The sequence below is a fragment of the Girardinichthys multiradiatus genome, chromosome 23 (assembly GCF_021462225.1).
Source record: "Girardinichthys multiradiatus isolate DD_20200921_A chromosome 23, DD_fGirMul_XY1, whole genome shotgun sequence".
Taxonomy (NCBI): Eukaryota; Metazoa; Chordata; class Actinopteri; order Cyprinodontiformes; family Goodeidae; genus Girardinichthys; species Girardinichthys multiradiatus.
Genome location: NC_061815.1, coordinates 17,440,421 through 17,457,511, shown reverse-complemented (window position 1 = coordinate 17,457,511; position 17,091 = coordinate 17,440,421). Strand labels below are relative to the sequence as shown.

The 17,091-nt window shown below is 39.6% G+C and overlaps 1 protein-coding gene across 5 annotated transcripts in view; it reads left to right on the top strand.

The window, feature by feature from the left end:
* ablim3 (actin binding LIM protein family, member 3) overlaps window positions 1-17,091 on the top strand; it is a 73,597-nt gene that overhangs the window by 13,449 nt on the left and 43,057 nt on the right. For all 5 annotated transcript variants that reach the window (XM_047353703.1, XM_047353707.1, XM_047353706.1 and 2 more), the window contains one exon: window positions 821-955. In XM_047353703.1, the coding sequence (XP_047209659.1) occupies window positions 821-955 (135 nt within the window). The remainder of the gene's footprint in view (window positions 1-820; window positions 956-17,091) is intronic.

Sequence of the window (17,091 nt, the reverse complement as noted above, 5' to 3'; positions counted from 1 at the left end):
GAGACTGACCTGGTCTAATTCCCTAGAGGTGCCAAGTAAGATTTTAAACACTGTTTGGAAATAAATTAAACAGGTTTTTGTTAAGAGGGTATTTTGCTCTAACTTTGTTGAGGGAATTAGTGGGAACCTATTTTTGTGACGAACATAAAAGCTAAAGCCGAATGAGGTAAAGAGATCGATTGGTTCAGTCAAGTGGTAGTGATGCATGAGTGTTTGAAAAATAGCAGCAATGGGAAAGAAAGCCTGGAAGGTACCCAGCGTTATAGGTTTCAGACCTCACAGCTTCAGAACAAGTGTTAACAGAGCTACAGCCAGAGCTTATTGTGGAAGCTCCATGCAGTACAGTCTGCAGTGACATAGTCAGGCCACAGTTATAGAGGTAGACTGATCCTTAAACACATTTTTCAAACTATTTTTGTATGAAGAAGAAGCTTTATTATGATCCTGCAGTAATTCTTGAACCTTTTTACATTTGCCCCATTATAACCACTGACTTTCATTTGTTTTATTGAATTTCATTTTTGAGAAATACAATTCCCGAAAAGGTTAGTGGGCATTTGTATCCTATCAACTTCTGTAGGCAATTTGCCTTCATTTGTGGTTATTCCATTCATTCCATATCTAGCCTGGTTTGCATTAAGTTGACTGACAATGCTTGTACTTTGCCACATACAAGATGACACTTTAACTCATATCTTACTCTACAAGTTTAGGATGGTATTAAATTTAATTGTGATCAAGAAACGTACAATTCAGTGTATGAAATAATCTGCATTTTATCTTTGGGATGCTACATTTAGGATGTTTTTATGTTCCGTAGCTCATCGACAAGTCTCAACACTCAGTGAGCGGAGCTCTGAACCAATCCGGTGCCAGCGGTGTCGAGAACCATGCAAAGGGGAAGTGGTTCGGGTCCAAGACATTCACTTTCATGTCAAGTGCTTCACCTGCACAGGTAAGAAATAGATACCTTAAAGACAACAACGCCACACACGGATTATTAAAGCAGAAAAAAAAAATCTGTAGTGACTGTACAAGCAACGTACAGGGGTTGGACAATGAAAATTAAACACCTGTCATTTTAGTGTGGGAGGTTTCATGGCTAAATTGGAGCAGCCTTGTAGCCAGTCTTCATTGATTGCACATTGCACCAGTAAGACCAGAGTGTGAAGGTTCAATTAGCAGGGTAAGAGCACAGTTTTGCTCAGAATATTGAAATGCACACAACATTATGGGTGACATACCAGAGTTCAAAAGAGGACAAATTTTTGGTGCAGTGTCTTGCTGGTGCATCTGTGACCAAGACAGCAAGTCTTTGTGATGTATCAAGAGCCACGGTATTCAAGGTAATGTCAGCATACCACCAAGAAGGAGGAACCACATCCAACAAGATTAACTGTGGATGCAAGAGGAAGCTGTGTGAAAGGGATGTTCGCCTGCTAACCCAGATTGTATCCAAAAAACATAAAACCATGGCTGCCCAAATCACGGCAGAATTAAATGTGCACCTTAACTCTCCTGTTTCCACCAGAACTGTCCGTCGGGAGCTCCACAGGGTCAATATACACGGCCGGGCTGCTATAGCCAAACATTTGGTCACTCATGCCAATGCCAAACGTCAGTTTCAATGGTGCAAGGAGTGCAAATCTTGGGCTGTAGACAATGTGAAACATGTATTGTTCTCTGATGAGTCCACCTTTACTGTTTTCCCCACATCCGGGAGAGTTACGGTGTGGAGAAGCCCCAAAGAAGCGTACCACCCAGACTGTTGCATGCCCAGAGTGAAGCATAGGGGTGGATCAGTGATGGTTTGGGCTGCCATATCATGGCATTCCCTTGGCCCAATACTTGTGCTAGATGGGCGCATCACTGCCAAGGACTACCGAACCATTCTTGAGGACCATGTGCATCCAATGGTTCAAACATTGTATCCTGTATCCACCAATACACACAGCAAGACTGGTGAAAGATTGGTTTGATGAACATGAAAGTGAAGATGAACATCTCCCATGGCCTGCACAGTCATCAGATCTAAATATTATTGAGCCACTTTGGGGTATTTTGGAGGAGCGAATCAGGAAACGTTTTCCTCCACCAGTATCACGTAGTGACCTGGCCACTATCATGCAAGAAGAATGGCTTAAAATCCCTCTGACCACTGTGCAGGACTTGTATATGTCATTCCCAAGACGAATTGATGCTGTATTGGCCGCAAAAGGAGGCCCTACACCATACTATTAAATTATTGTGGTCTAAAACCAGGTGTTTCAGTTTCATTGTCCAACCCCTGTATATCACATTGTTCCCTTGCTTAGAATGTCATGGCCGTTACTTTAAGTAGCATTCTGTTAGATAGCTATTTATCATCAGAGACAACATGTTTTTCTGGGCCACATCAAATGCACACATACTTTGACAAACACATGGTAAGCGCTTCAGCTCCTAGTGCACATGTTGAGTGCTCCTATTAGCCCACAGTTGGGATTGAAATGTATCCAGAGAGACCTTGCAGTGCACACTGGATCCTGGTATGGTAGCTTGTTATTGTCCTGGTGACCTGGAGAGGATTTACCCTTGCTTGCACACACTGGCTTAATGACACTGATGTAACTGGCTTTTCACTGCTGTTGTACAAGTGGTTGCAGGTGATCTGGAACAAATACAATAGTTACATAACCAAACATGCTATTACAACAAGACACCTCTTGTCCTTTGCAATACAAAGCCAATTTAGTTACCATTGTGCTGCTATATCTAGAGTTTAAGTAAATCACTCAAGTGTGACTCCACTTTTTTTTTTTATGTTTACTACATAAGAATCTGTATGATATGCTACTTGAATATTTAACCTTGAACAAAAATGCCACAGTTTAATAGTTTTACAATGTAGAAAACAATTTAAAACAATCTATTTGCTTTAATCTACAAAGCAACACCAGAAATGCAATCATGAAACTTTTAATATTGCAGCCAAAATATTTTCATATATTGCTGTTTATTAATACAACTTTATCATTCAAAATCCACTGAGCAATTGGTTTATAACTGTTATGTAAATTGGCTTATTTTCAGCTTTATCTGCTGTGACTAGTGACAGGTGTTAAAAGAGTGATACATGACATTCCTCTTTTTTCCAAGCCATGAGTGTTGCGCTCTTTTGCACCAGAATATTTTCTGAATGACAAGCTTCTCTCTTTGTTGTAGTATGCTGAGAAACTGAAAACATCAAACTTGGAGCCAACCCAAAACTATTTGAAAAGTGTGTCAATTGTTTAATATCTTTTATAATTTCTTATAGGTAAAATATCCATACCAAATATTAACTTTTTTTTGTTGTGTTAATAGATCTGTTGGTTGAATGTTGTAGTCTTTTTAGGTGGAACGTTTTTTAATGGCATTTACCCCTGGAGGAAACTGACTGAATAATATGTCAATAGTTAGGCCCGTGCAGGAAGGCCTGCATGGGCCTTTTGTAATTGCTCCATTTCTTATTATTCAGGCGACAAATGAATTGCCTTTTTGGGGGCCTAAACTCACCAAACTTTACCCAAAATTGTCCCCCTAGTGAAATTTAAGGTTTTTAATGGAATTGAAAATGGGCATGCCCAAACGGCTCTACAGCGCCCCTAAAGTGAGATAGGCCAACTGGTAAGTCCTAGAGAGTTGAAATTTGGTACATAGCTAAATCTCCCCAAATCATGAAAAAAAGTCTCTTGGGGGTATGCCCATTTTGGCCATTTTGGGTCAAAGGGTAATTTTTGGACGTTTTTCAATTTTCATACATGTCAAACTTTAACAAACTCCTCCTAGGGATTTTGAGCTACCGGCTTCATATTTGGTCAGTATGTCGTTAAGGCATTGGGGATTAAAAGTAATCAAAATTGTGAGTTTTTGAGCATGTTGAAGGGGCGGGACCAGGCCTCAAAGTTACCCTTCTCGCCGCAAATTTCGAACAGCAATAACTTTCACATAAATTAGCTGAAATACACCAAACCTGGCATTATTGATCCCTCTCAGGTCATCAACAATCCTATCTGGTCAAATGATGTCATCATCAAAGCCACGCCCCCTGACAACAGGAAGTCAATTTTTTCACTTAGAAAGGTGCCTCTCTGACCCTCTTAACCCAGTCAACTTGAAACTATGTCAGAAGACAGATAGCTAGTGGGTCTACTTCATTTGAAGCACAGTGACTTTTCATAAAAGGGTGTGGCCGTGTGACATCACGCCATGGCCATACGTTTGGCTTTAATTTCCACATAGATCATCTGATCTGCACCAAATTCAAAGTGACTGATCCTTGTCCTGTCCAGTCCCCAACAGAAATGTAATGACATATTTGGTGGCCGTGGCCTGTCCTCAACGCCCCCTAGAAAATTTTAAAAAATCAGCCCAAGCCATGCTTTGACCGACGATTGTGAAATTTGGTACACATATGTAACTTGTCACGACCTACAAAAAAGTCTCCTGTAGCGTTGGTCCAAACCCAACAGGAAGTCGGCCATTTTGGATTGAAGTTGCCATTTTGACCCCAGATTTGCCCTTTCTAGCCCGCATATCTGAGCAACTCCTCCTACAGCTTTTGACTTAGAGACATGAAAATCACTCAGTATACTCTTAAGGCAATGGTAATCAAAAGCTATGAAAAGCTTCTTGATACAGGAAAGCGTGTGGGCGTGGCAACGCCTCAAAATATGACTTCTTGCCATGAAACATGAAACTGTTGTAGTTTCTACAAGGAAAGTCACAGAGACCTAAAACCTTCTGAGATTGATCTGCCTCTGAACAATATTTACTGATCAGATGCAGACATTATCGAAGCCCCACCCCCTGAGAACATGAAGTATCATGTTTTCCTTTAGAGCGTCACTTTTTGATGTTCTTCACCTAATCAATGTGAAACTGTCCCAAGTAACAGATAACATGATGGTACAGTTGCCAGTACTGACTGCTTTAGCTGGAGGGTGTGGCTGTGGCGTCGAGGCAAATTCTGATGTCATGCCACGGCCGTACGTTTGGCTGTAAATTACACATGCATGGTCCGATTTATTCCAAGCTCAATATGGTTGATCCTTGACAAACCCCAAACAGCTCTATTGGATTACATTGGAATTTGGATCAACAGCGCCCCCTAGGACTCTTCAAGGGCTATATCTCCCTCATACATTATCGGATCCACCTGAAATGTAGTATACATGATCATGAGTTAATAATGGACATTTTGACAAAGTCAATTGATGACATCACTTTAGCCCCACCCACTAATAAACAAATGAGTTCAGCTTACATCTGGAAGGACCGATTTACTCCAAATGTTGAATGCTTCTCGCCAGACCAGAACCCTGCATGACCGAAGATCATTTGACATGTCGCTCACAGTCCCCCTTAGTGGCGACATTTGGAATTGAACAGTGGCCAAATTGGTGGCGTGCAGCCGACAATGCCAGGCTCCTGCCGTCGCTGCACAGGCCGAGTTGCGCTGAGGTGTGAGGGCCTTCAATGCTGCTTGCAGCTTTAATTTGTTTTATTTTCTTTTTTCCTTTTGCTGATTACTTCAAGTTTTAAAATTTCTTTTTTAAATGTTGCAAAGAAAAATGTTGAAAATCTTATGACAATAAAGTATTGGAGGAAATTAGAAAAGTGGGAAGCATTGAGGAATGCCGTTCCTCAACAAATAAAGAGTGTCAGTCAGGCAGTACGTTTCCAATATAAGAAGCTAAACCATTTTAACAAGACAAGAAATGCATTCAAGTTTGATGAGTAGTATCTCCATTCAGCTGATAGATATTGAATTAAGGTATTTTACAGTGGAGCCTTTCCTGAGCAGCATGAAAACAATAATGTTTGTTTCTGTCAGAGATACAATAACAGCCTCAGCCCTCATCTGTTCTGCAGTTCAGGAACTCACAAAGGACTATTCATTGGAGGGTAGTTGTTTGTTTCTCCCTCATATCTAACTGTTACACACACAAGATGAAGCTCCAAGTGACAACAGACACTTTTGAACTCATGTATGTAAGTGTGCATGTTCCTACATGTGGGCACGCTCTCTGCGGTTGTGAGAGGTTGTTGTGGTAACCATGTGAAGGGGCACCTGGGCTGTGGTTGGTGGATATTCTCAGCATCTCTAAGGTGCTATTAACCAATCGGACCGCTTTATTTTGTGCCCCAGAGAAAAAAGGTGGAGCACCAAAAGTGAGCAGAAAGAGGAAAAAGAGGGGGGGATGGGGGGGCTGTTTGTGTCGCTCAGACATTACATCACCAGCGTAGTACAGTACTAATATTACTCTAATATTCTGTTTTTCATATAAAAAGCTGTGACTGGATATTTTATATGAGTATCAGACAGCTTCCTTCTCATGCTCCAGAGGCATAATCGAGTGCTATTGTGCAACCAGAATCTGCCACATCCTTTCCCATAATTTGCCTTCTGGCATGGGCTTCTGCACAGACAGCAGTTTTTAATAGTTTTCATTGTTAATCTTGTAAAACCCCATTGCACACAAACATGTCGCATGTTTCTTTAAACCTCTGTCTGTTCCCTGAAATATGGATTTGTTTTCTCTACTTTTGATTGGTTCTTTCCAGGTATTCTATGTAAATGACTGACTTCATTTTTTTCGATTTATCTGTTGCTTCTTTGCTAAACCTTTTTCCTCTAATTTATAACGTCACTACTCTCAATCCATGCATGGCTTGAGGACATTGACTGGATTTATGGACATATTATGGGACCAAATTATATTAGCATGTGGAGTGTGTGATCAGGAAACTGATGGCGACGCTCTATTAATGTTATGTTGTTTCAGGCGCGGCTCTAGTGCAGGCGGCAATTATAGGCACGTTAAAGCAGTTTTAAAGGTTTTATTTCTTTTGACAAAGGCAAGGATGACCAAGCACTGAAGAAGAAAGGTAAGCAGTTATTTTCAGGGGAGTAATAGATGGTGATGGTGATGGTGAAGTAGTGAGGAAGAGGAGAACAATTACTGTTAGTAGATTGATTGGAAGTCCAGGGACGGTGGAGAGACGCACAGAGACTGAGGCTGACAGGTGGTTAAATTTGATAATGACATTTGCAGCATCTCTGTTAGTTATTTCACACATTATGGTGGAAAGAAGGGCCATTGGTGTATTATTGTAGAAAGGCAGGTGAGTGGTTGCAGCAAAGCAGTAGACTGGTGAGTGAGCCAGGTGGAGGAGTTGACAAGCATGGAGGAGAAAAACAATGTAGAGCTCAGAAGGCTTGCTGTGGGGAGCCCTGGAGATGAGGAATCCAAATCCGGCAGGAGAATGCCTGGAAGCCTTCATGGTCTGTTATCTGCTGAAGTGAGGACAAGACTTTGGTTAGATGCAGACTCTAAATGTGTCAGAATTTTGTGATTGATTTTGTGATTGATTTCTCTCGGTTTCATAAAACTTTGACCTACCGATGATTTTTGCCAATTATGAATTATGAAGAACTTTGTATGAGAATAAGATATAAAAATAGTATTTTAAATTATTATTTTTCTTGCTATCTTGCCATGGATGCTCATTAAATATCTCCATAAGAAGCAGGGGCAACGTCACACTCTGTGTGTGTGTGAGAGAGAGCAGTTGCTAAAAACAGGGTTTACGATTATTTTAAAACAAGCAAATTATCTAAAACCAGCAAATGAATCATGAAATAAAATATTATTTTCCTTCTGATCTTTCATCTTCATTCTTTTTCACTGTTTTCCTTTCTTTTCCAGAAAAGGCTGACTATGCCACTGTGGTCATTGAGTCTTAAACTGGTAGACACTCTCCAGAGATGCTTTTAACACACATTCTCACCATGTCAAAATACAAACAACCATACTATCCATCATTTTATCCTTCTTCAATGAAGCCATTTTACTGTACATCAGCCACATTATCATTATTCTTTTGTCATTGCTGCAGCATCTCACCAATCATGTGCATTTAACCTCATTTGAACCCATTATCCTGTAGCTGATTATAGCACAGAGAAGCCACCATACAATCAGCTCAAGAAAGTAAGAATGGTAGAACAGAAGCCAGATCACAGACTGATGCATCAGCTCCAGACAAAGGGGAAGGGCAGTGGGGTTGTGAATAATGTTGATCCCATATTTCTACTGAGTGTAGCAGTGGGTTCTGAAGTATGAACAGTGTGGTGTTGTATTATAAGTATGTTGGCTGACTCTTGCATAGTACTCCAATGACATAGTGACCACATTTTACCCAGCCTTCAAAGCGTAATTGGCACTCTTGGATTCCAGCAAACACAGCGGGTCCTGTATTTGGCCGTAAGCACAAAGCTTACTCACACATAAATCTCATTGCAAAGGATAAAATAGGTGTATGTTTTCTTTGTGGCCTACTCGCTATTGAAAAAAAAGAAATACACAAATAGAAAATAGAAAGAGGCAGAGACACAGGAAAAAAAACAACTAATTTGCACTTAAAGTAGGAAGCTGCTCCTTTTAGCTGTTTGTTAAAGGCAAAATTATTTCTTTTATGAAACAGTGCTATAGGGAATTGTAAATTTACATACAGGTTGGATAATGCTCCATTTCTCCCTAATGTACCCAGAACGGCCCATATACAAAAGCAGATTTTCTAACTCTTTCTCTGCACACTTTTTTAGTCAATGAAGTCTCAGTTTAAATGCATTAGCTCCCACATCTTGGTCTGCTTGTTACTGACATTAACCTGGTGTAATGTATTGGTGTTGGTCTCTTGTGAAAAAAGCATGCAGGAGTCACAAAACTACAGGAGAATAAAGAGAAAATAAAGAAGGAGAAACAGGCAGAGAGGCACAGGAGAGAAGAAAGCATGGGGGGTTACTGGGAAGGGGAGCTTCCTGTAGCTATAGCAACGGCTGGTACACTGGTCCAATCACCACACCAAAGTGTGGTTGCTAGGGAGAGATTCCGGCAGAGGGAAAAGGGAGTGCGACTGAAAGCAGCTCTTTTCCCTGACGACTCCCTTGGATTCACCAGAGATGACAGGGATTATTCCTCTGTATGTGTCTCCCAAGCGTCACCATCCTAAGGGTTTCTACATACTGAAGTCTTACAAATTACCTGGAAGTGTGCGTGTGTCTGCAGAGTTGAGTTGGAGGCTCTTAGGTGAGAAAGAGTCTAGCTCCTAGAGAAAGTGATTTCTGAATAACAGAGGCAATTATAATGTGGCAATCCCCTGCTGTGTTTGACAAACAAATACATTCCTCTCTAAATCGCTTGTGTGTATGAAGTTAAAATATTATTATCGCCTTTTTAAAAGACCTGGCTTCAGCAGTGGGGTTTTGTCTGCATGTGTATTATCTCATTCTCACTTGTTTTCCCCTCAGCTGACTCTCTTATCAGTCCTATGAAGGTTGAAAGCTGAAGGCCTCAACAGCAAATGTGGTTTAATCATATGAAGGGACTGTACTGGGAAACCATCTGTCACTTGCAATCGTAGCCACCAAATATATGGGAGAACCTGCCAGACATCCATATTTGTTTTGTTTATGTTTGTAGCTAAATTTTACTTTAAACCTCTCTATGACAACCACTCTTTGTTTCTATAACTGTTTTATCTATAGAGGGGTACATTTTGGGAAGAAACTCTTATCCTTCCAGATAACAAATTCCACTGAACTCCCATTCTTTATTCTGTTGTCAGATACAGTACAACAGTATTCATACCCCTTGAAGATTTCCACATTTTGTCATGATACAATCACAAACGTACATGTATTTTGTTGGGATTTTATGTTTAGACAACAGAAAAAAGTGATTCATTCCGATGGATGTGGGATCCTGGGCCATAATCAGTTTTGGATTACACAAGTTTGTTTCTTTCATCCAAGCAAGTTATTATAGACAGAAAGGTACACATCAACTTTAAGATCTTTAGGCTTTGTCCGCATCAATTTCCCCAAATTAGCTTTGCATTAGTTTTTTTTTTCCAAAAGGTCCTTATAAACCCAAAATATTGTATGCCAGGCCTGTATGTAGCAACATAACTCAATAGTTGAAAGTCACTAAAACAACTTATGAAATGTGCACATGTCAAAAGCGTGCGGCTACACCTGGTGCTTGGGGTTCACGGTTAGTTTTGTATCTGAGGCATTGTTTTCAGACTTGCATGCTGGCCATCTACGCAAAACAATTCACTGTGGCATGGGCACATTTATTTGTAGAGCTGCACAAAATATTGAATTGCAATCATCCTCGCAATTTTTACTGTGTGCAACATTGCAATTGCTAAGAACTGCTCAGATGCAATACTTGACAGGCTGTAAAATGCTAGGTGCCATATAGTCACACTATACCTGCCAATTATATGTTTGGTAAATTTGTTGGACTTTCACTACTTTTTGTGCTCATCAGGGGTTGCGTTAATAGAATATTTTATGTTTTTGACTGTTTTCGTTTTTAAATGGTGAAGGACGTCAGTCATTTTGACATATTGTAATTCACACCCCTGACCACTTGATTCCGGGTTAACATTTAATTCGTTGTTTCCTCCAGTTGAAGTGAATGGTTGCCAGATCAGGAGAGTCTTGCCGACCTCTGAACACTTCAATTGGAGAATTGTTCCCTGTTTTCCAAATTTGGCTGAAGCGCCGCTTGTAATTCCCGTCTCTAGTGTGGCGGCAGAGCGCAGATTCACCCTCCAGAACAACATCAAAACAGCCTCGAGAAGTCGTCTGTCCGAGGCAAAAGTCCAAAAGCCTCTGCAGCAATCCCACTTGAGACATTTGATTACCCACAAGCGGCTGCACAATTGAGGTCCATGCGGACCAGGGGGATGTTGTGAGATTGTGTGTTCAGGTAACAGCAAGTGATCTGTTCATATTTTAGGTGCGATTGTGTAATTTCATTGTTTATATGTAGTTACTGGGACTACAGTCAGTGCTGTTTGTCAGTGTGGAGAAAAAGTTACATGTATTCATCTGGTTGTTCGGCTTGTTCGGACTGAATATCAATTCAAATGAATAAAAATAAATGCTTTTGAATGTTTAATTTTTATCATTAAAACAATAAAGTGACAGGTAAAACTAGACTGTGACAGGATTTTTGTGACCCTGTCTGTCAAAATGACCGACAACAAAAAAGTCTGATCTAGATCTTTGTAAACAAAATCCTGAAGTTCAAAAGGATTGCTGTGGATATTGTGATGATGGAAAAGAAAGAAAAGAATAAAGAAAATTTGGGTTAAGTGTAGACACTATCTGCACAGCAACAAAATAATTAGTAACAATTTCAAAATGTATTGTTTTCCTAATATGATGCAGCCCTATATTTTCCTTTGGAAACTTGGAAAATTGATAGGAACTAAAATTAGGCAAGTTTAGATCCTATCAACCTCATTAACATGCTAACCCTTTTAACCAAACGGTGAACACTAAAAATACATGTTCTGATGATCAGCATGTTTGCACATATTTTGGCCTCACTGGGCAACTACTGTTGGGCTATACACTTTTCCGCCTTTTCTGTCTGTGACCACTTCTTCACCCTGTGACTTGGTGCAACTTGAGCAAACACATTATTTACTCTTGAAGTGTTTCCTCCTGTCACCGGGGCTAAGATCTGGGGAACAAAAAGGAGGTTGTGTGAGCATCAGCCTTTGTACTGCACAAATGCAGTGGTGAATAGGTGAGTGCTTTCCCTTCTGTAACCTGCCGATGCCCTATTGCGTAGGCCACAAAACCCTTTAATGAATTGTCTCAGGTTGTCTGTCTTATGCTGATGAAAAGCTTTCGAAATCAGCATATTCCTGAGAGCTTTAATGCAGCAGGAATAGAGGGCAGGGTTTCTTTTATAGGCTGCACAAAGCATGTCTATGAAGTGTCACACAGAGAGTTGTGGAGGTTTGACAAAAGAAGGGCGACACTACAAGGTTGCATTGAGGCGCAGCCCTGCATTGGTGCGAATATAGAAATAAAGTAGAGACCTTGTTTTCAGAGCCTCAAAGGTTCGGAAGCTGTCTGGAAACGTAAAAGACACAAAGAAAAGAAGAGGAGTGACCGGAGATGTCAGGACTATTTCGAGGTTCCGGCCTGGGCCGACATAGAGAGGAGAATTTTAATTGCGTCTGTTGGCTGGAGATAAATACCCAATCAGGCAGGCCCCCTGTGGATGCCTAATCATCACAGTTCTAATGACCACAGCCATCTACGTGCTAACGTCTAATCAGCAGACTTATGACCTCTAGATTGTAACTTACAGAACTGCCAAAAAGGAGCAATTTAGATTAAATTAGCTCTTTGATGTAGTTTATTCCTGCAAAGCTGATTGTGTATGAATCAAGAAGACACAATCGCACTTTCCTCATCCAGTGATACATATTTATGGAGGACGTCTACATTATAAAGCTTTGACAGCATCATAAATCATATTCATTGGACAGTAAAACAGATGAGACTGGCTCTAATATGGGCTGCTGTTTTTAAGGCGAAGCTGTCTGTACCATGTGGTGCCGGTTGTGTGGTTGTAACCAAACCCTTTCTTCAAGGAGCCAGGCAAACCCACAGCACTGCAGCGGTAAGGAACACCAGACCATGACCTTTTTCCACTCACAGTGCTGGCAACTAACATGTGCAGGGATACATTTTAAAACCTCTGCTTGATGGTTATGTCTAAACTCAGAGAACTTCAAAAGAAAGGGAGTTATTAAATGGGAGGCCCTTCTGGCTTTTATAAAGGCTTAATGTGAAACTTTCCTGTACAACACATTTACAACAAAGTATATGCCCTGCAAATCTAAGCCAAACTATATTCTCTACTTTAATATGTTTATTTTGTCTTTCAGCTTAATTTTCTAGCTAAATCACAAAAATACATCCATCCATCCATCCACATCCATCCATCCATCCATCCATCCATCCATCCATCCATCCATCCATCCATCCATCCATCCATCCATCCATCCATCCATCCATCCATCCATCCATCCACTCCACCTTGTTAGAAAGATTTGGCTTGACAAAGTCTACCAGAAAGAGCCTATCAACCCATCTTGTCTCAAATAAAGAAATATATACAAGAAAAAACACAAAACAAATGGTGTGGTTTGTGTCAACAAAAGAACTTGTGTTTGATCACACAAGTATCGGCGATGAATGAATAATTAAATGATCGGTTTCAATGGCTTATTTACGTATATGTAGGTCAGATTACATCATGGTGCATGTGGGTTTGTGTGCTGATGTGCGTATGGTTGTGTGTTTGCACGTATGTGTGTGTGTGTGTGTGTGTGTGTGTGTGTGTGTGTGTGTGTGTGTGTGTGTGTGTGTGTGTGTGAAGCAATTTTGACAAGTCTACAGACTGTATTCAACAAACTGATCTCTGCATGCAAAAAATAAATAAATGCTTGAGAAGAGATGAATTAGTAACACAATTAGGCACAGACTAATTTGTTCTCATATGTTGTGTCTTGTTTGAGTGCAGAAACTTACTGCAACCTTGTTGTCTCACCGGGTGGGTTGTTGTCTGCCTGTATCCGCTCAGTGAGACTCTTATGTGCTTTGAACCTCTCTTACTCTTACATTATTTAATAGCCAAGCTTCCAGGTACTCATGTAAAAACAAATGAAAACTGTACCTCTTCCAAAATAAAATGGTTGGGTTATGTAAAACAACATAGCAATGACAAAACATTTTATTTCCCAATCGGTGGGCACTGCAGCCACACGTTTGTTGTTAAAACAAGTATTCTAGATCAAAAACTTATCAAATGCCACATCAGATTTATAGTACCACACAGCATATTTTCTTATTCACTTAAAAAAAATGAATAGACTTTTTTGCATGCAGAAATACTGATTTTTAACATAAGAATTTAGAATAAGAGTCTTAGCTGGCTTTTCTGTATAAATTATGTTTTTTTGTTACATTTTCAGATTGACTATCAAATACAATTCAAGCTGTACCTGCTGTGAATCATTATGTTTTTCTCCAAAAATAATTTGTTGATTATGTCTTTATTTTGAGAAGCAAGCTTCACATTGAGATAACAGACTGGTTATAATACAAAAATAAGCAGTTTTTTTTACTACACAGTTTCACCACTCTTAGGTTACCTCAAGATAACGTGATGATGAAACTGTCATTACTAGATAAATTGCAGGAGGCAACAATATAAAAAAACAAGCTTGAGTTCAATGAAGGTATAATGGCAACAAATGAGCTTGAGTCACATAATCTGTAGTCAGTATTGAATTTAAATAGTTATCACATTACTTTAACAAAGTCAGTTTAAGATATTATCCTAAAATAATCTGAACATAAAATCGTTCTTGTTTTTATTCTGCTTGTATAAATGTAACTGTTTTCACAACAAAGCAAGCTTGACGAGATGATGAAACTGCCATTCTAGAAAAATAGCTTAAGAAAATGCTACCTTGTCAAAACTAGACGATGTATCCTATCACAGCAAAATAAGATGAAATTCCAATTATATTGAGATTATAACAATGAAACTGTTATCGGAACAAAAACCGAGGTTGGAAAGTGTAGCGGTAACAAATGAGCTTAAAATCACGGTAAATTGAGTCATTAACATATTGTAGTTGTTACCATGAAAATCACCTTTAGATTTTATTATCTTGAAATATGTCAAGTCAATATAACCTTATGTCAAGTCAGTTTTATTTATAGTGCGCATTCCATGTAATTCAGTATACAAGGTGCTAAAATTCAATTCAATTCAGTTTATTTATATAGTGCCAATTCAAAACACATGTCGTATCAAGGCACTTCACAACAGTCAGGTACATACATTCCAATTAATCCTAATCATTGAACAGTGCAGTCAGATTCAGTTATTTATTTAAATTGGGTAAAACGTTTTTCTATCTAAGGAAACCCAGCAGATTGCATCCAGTCAGAGATTTGCAGCATTCCCTCCTCCTGGATGAGCATGTAGAGACAGTGGACAGTCACTGGCGTTGACTTTGCAGCAATCCCTCATACTGAGGATGCATGTAGTGACAGTGGAGAGGAAAAACTCCTTTTTAAACGGGAAGAAACCTCCAGCAGAACCAGGCTCAGTGTGAACGGCCATCTGCCATGATCGACTGGGGGTTTGAGAGAACAGAGCAGAGACACAAAGAGAACACAGAAGCACTGATCCAGGAGTACTTTCTATGGGAAGGAAAAGTAAATGTTAATGGATGTAGCTCCTTTAGTCGTTTCACCTAGAAAGAAAGAACAGATAAACTCTGATCCAGTTTTCAAGGTTAGAGTCTGAAAGAGAGCATATAGAGTTAGTCACAGTAAAAGCTCAGTCAATCGCCATGTCTAGGAGAAAGAAAGGGTTAAACACTGAAAGACAGGGCCATGTGGATCATCTGTAGAGGGTGAGCATTAAGTTGTTGCCAGCAGAAGCTCGGACAATTCCCCTCTCTAGAAAGGTGTCACAGGTAGACAGAGTCAGGCCAGGTGTAGCGTCTAGGAAGAGAAAAGAGAGAGAACATAAAGTTAAAAACTGAAATAACAGCAAATAATGCAGAATTAGAGAGTAGTGTGAGAATGTAGCGAAGAGGGTGAAAGTGGTCATTATGTCCTCCAGCAGCCTAAGCCTAGAGCAGCATAACTACAGAGATGGCTCTATAAGCTTTATCAAAAAAGAAAGTTTTAACCCTGAAAGTAAACAGTTTGTCCATCTAGAGCCCACTGATGGCCATTGTTATACTAAAAACCACAACGATTGGGATACCTCTCTCTGTCAGATTGACCATAACCACTGGAAAAGAGAGGGGGTCATACAGGTAGCAGGAAATAGAAATTTAAAAATAAAAATGACCCTTTTCAATTCAATTCAGTTCAATTTAAATCAAGAAAAAAAATGCAGATCATTAAAACAGGTAAAGAGGTACCACTCAAAAAGTTTGAATATTGCCTAAAAGTGCAATATTTTTGCCAGTAATTTCAGAAAGTGAAACGGTGATTTTATAGGGATTCATTCCATATAGAGTAAAATATTTCAAGCTTTTATTATTATGGCTTACAGGTAAAGAAAATCCAAACATCAGTTTATCAGAAAATTAGAATATCACAATAGACCAATTGAAAAAGCATGTTTTAAGACCACGTCAGGCTTCTGAAAAGTATGGTTGGGCCTCCTCTTGCATTAATTACTGCATCAATGCGCTGCATCTCCTTCCTTGTGTGCTTGGCACGAGGAATGCAACATTTGTAGACCATGTTTAGTATTTGGCTGTGTGTGGTGGCTCTATATGCACCAACTCCAGCCTCGGTCCATTCCTTGTGAAGCTCCCCCAAATTCTTGAACGGATTTTGCTTGACAATCCTCTCAAGGCTGCGGTTCTCCCTGTTGCACCTTTTCCTACCACACTTCTTCTTTCCATTCAATTTTATATTAATATACTTGGATACAGCACTCTGTAAACAACCAACCTTTTTAGCAATGACCTTCTGTGGCTTATTCTCCTTGTAAAGGGTGTCTATGACTGTCTTCTGGACATCTGTCAAGTTAGCAGTCTTCCCCATGATTGTGTAACCCATGACACTTTTTCACAGCGTTCTAATTTTCTCAGAACCTGAATTTTGGTTTTCTTTACATGTAAGCCATATATCACTCCATGTGTAATGATTCTAATGAGGCCCACTTTCTGCAATGGCTGGCAAAAAATATTGCACTTTTACGCAATATTCAAATTTTTTTAGATGTACCTGTATAGAGATAAAACAACAACAACAACAATAGGATCACATACAAAAATAACACAGTAAAAAACAAAATAAAGCAAAATAAAAGATGAGTGATGATTCATCTGGGCGACTGTGTATGAATACTGGGTGCATGAAGGCATTTGTGGGTGTATGTGGCTCTAGTGTAAAAGTGCTTTGAGAGGTCAGTTTAAGAAAGCAAAATCTAAAATTATGTGTATTTACAATAAATAGGTAGCTTGTACCGCACTTTTATAAACCTCTCATCTTAAAGCTCATTATACCTGATGGCTAGAATGAACTATTACTATAGGCCAGGTTAAATATGGCTTTTGTGGGACTAGTGGTGCTGATGTCTAAGGCACTCACTGCATATATCTATTTTTTATCTGTTATATGTTGGTTAATAAGCCCATTTT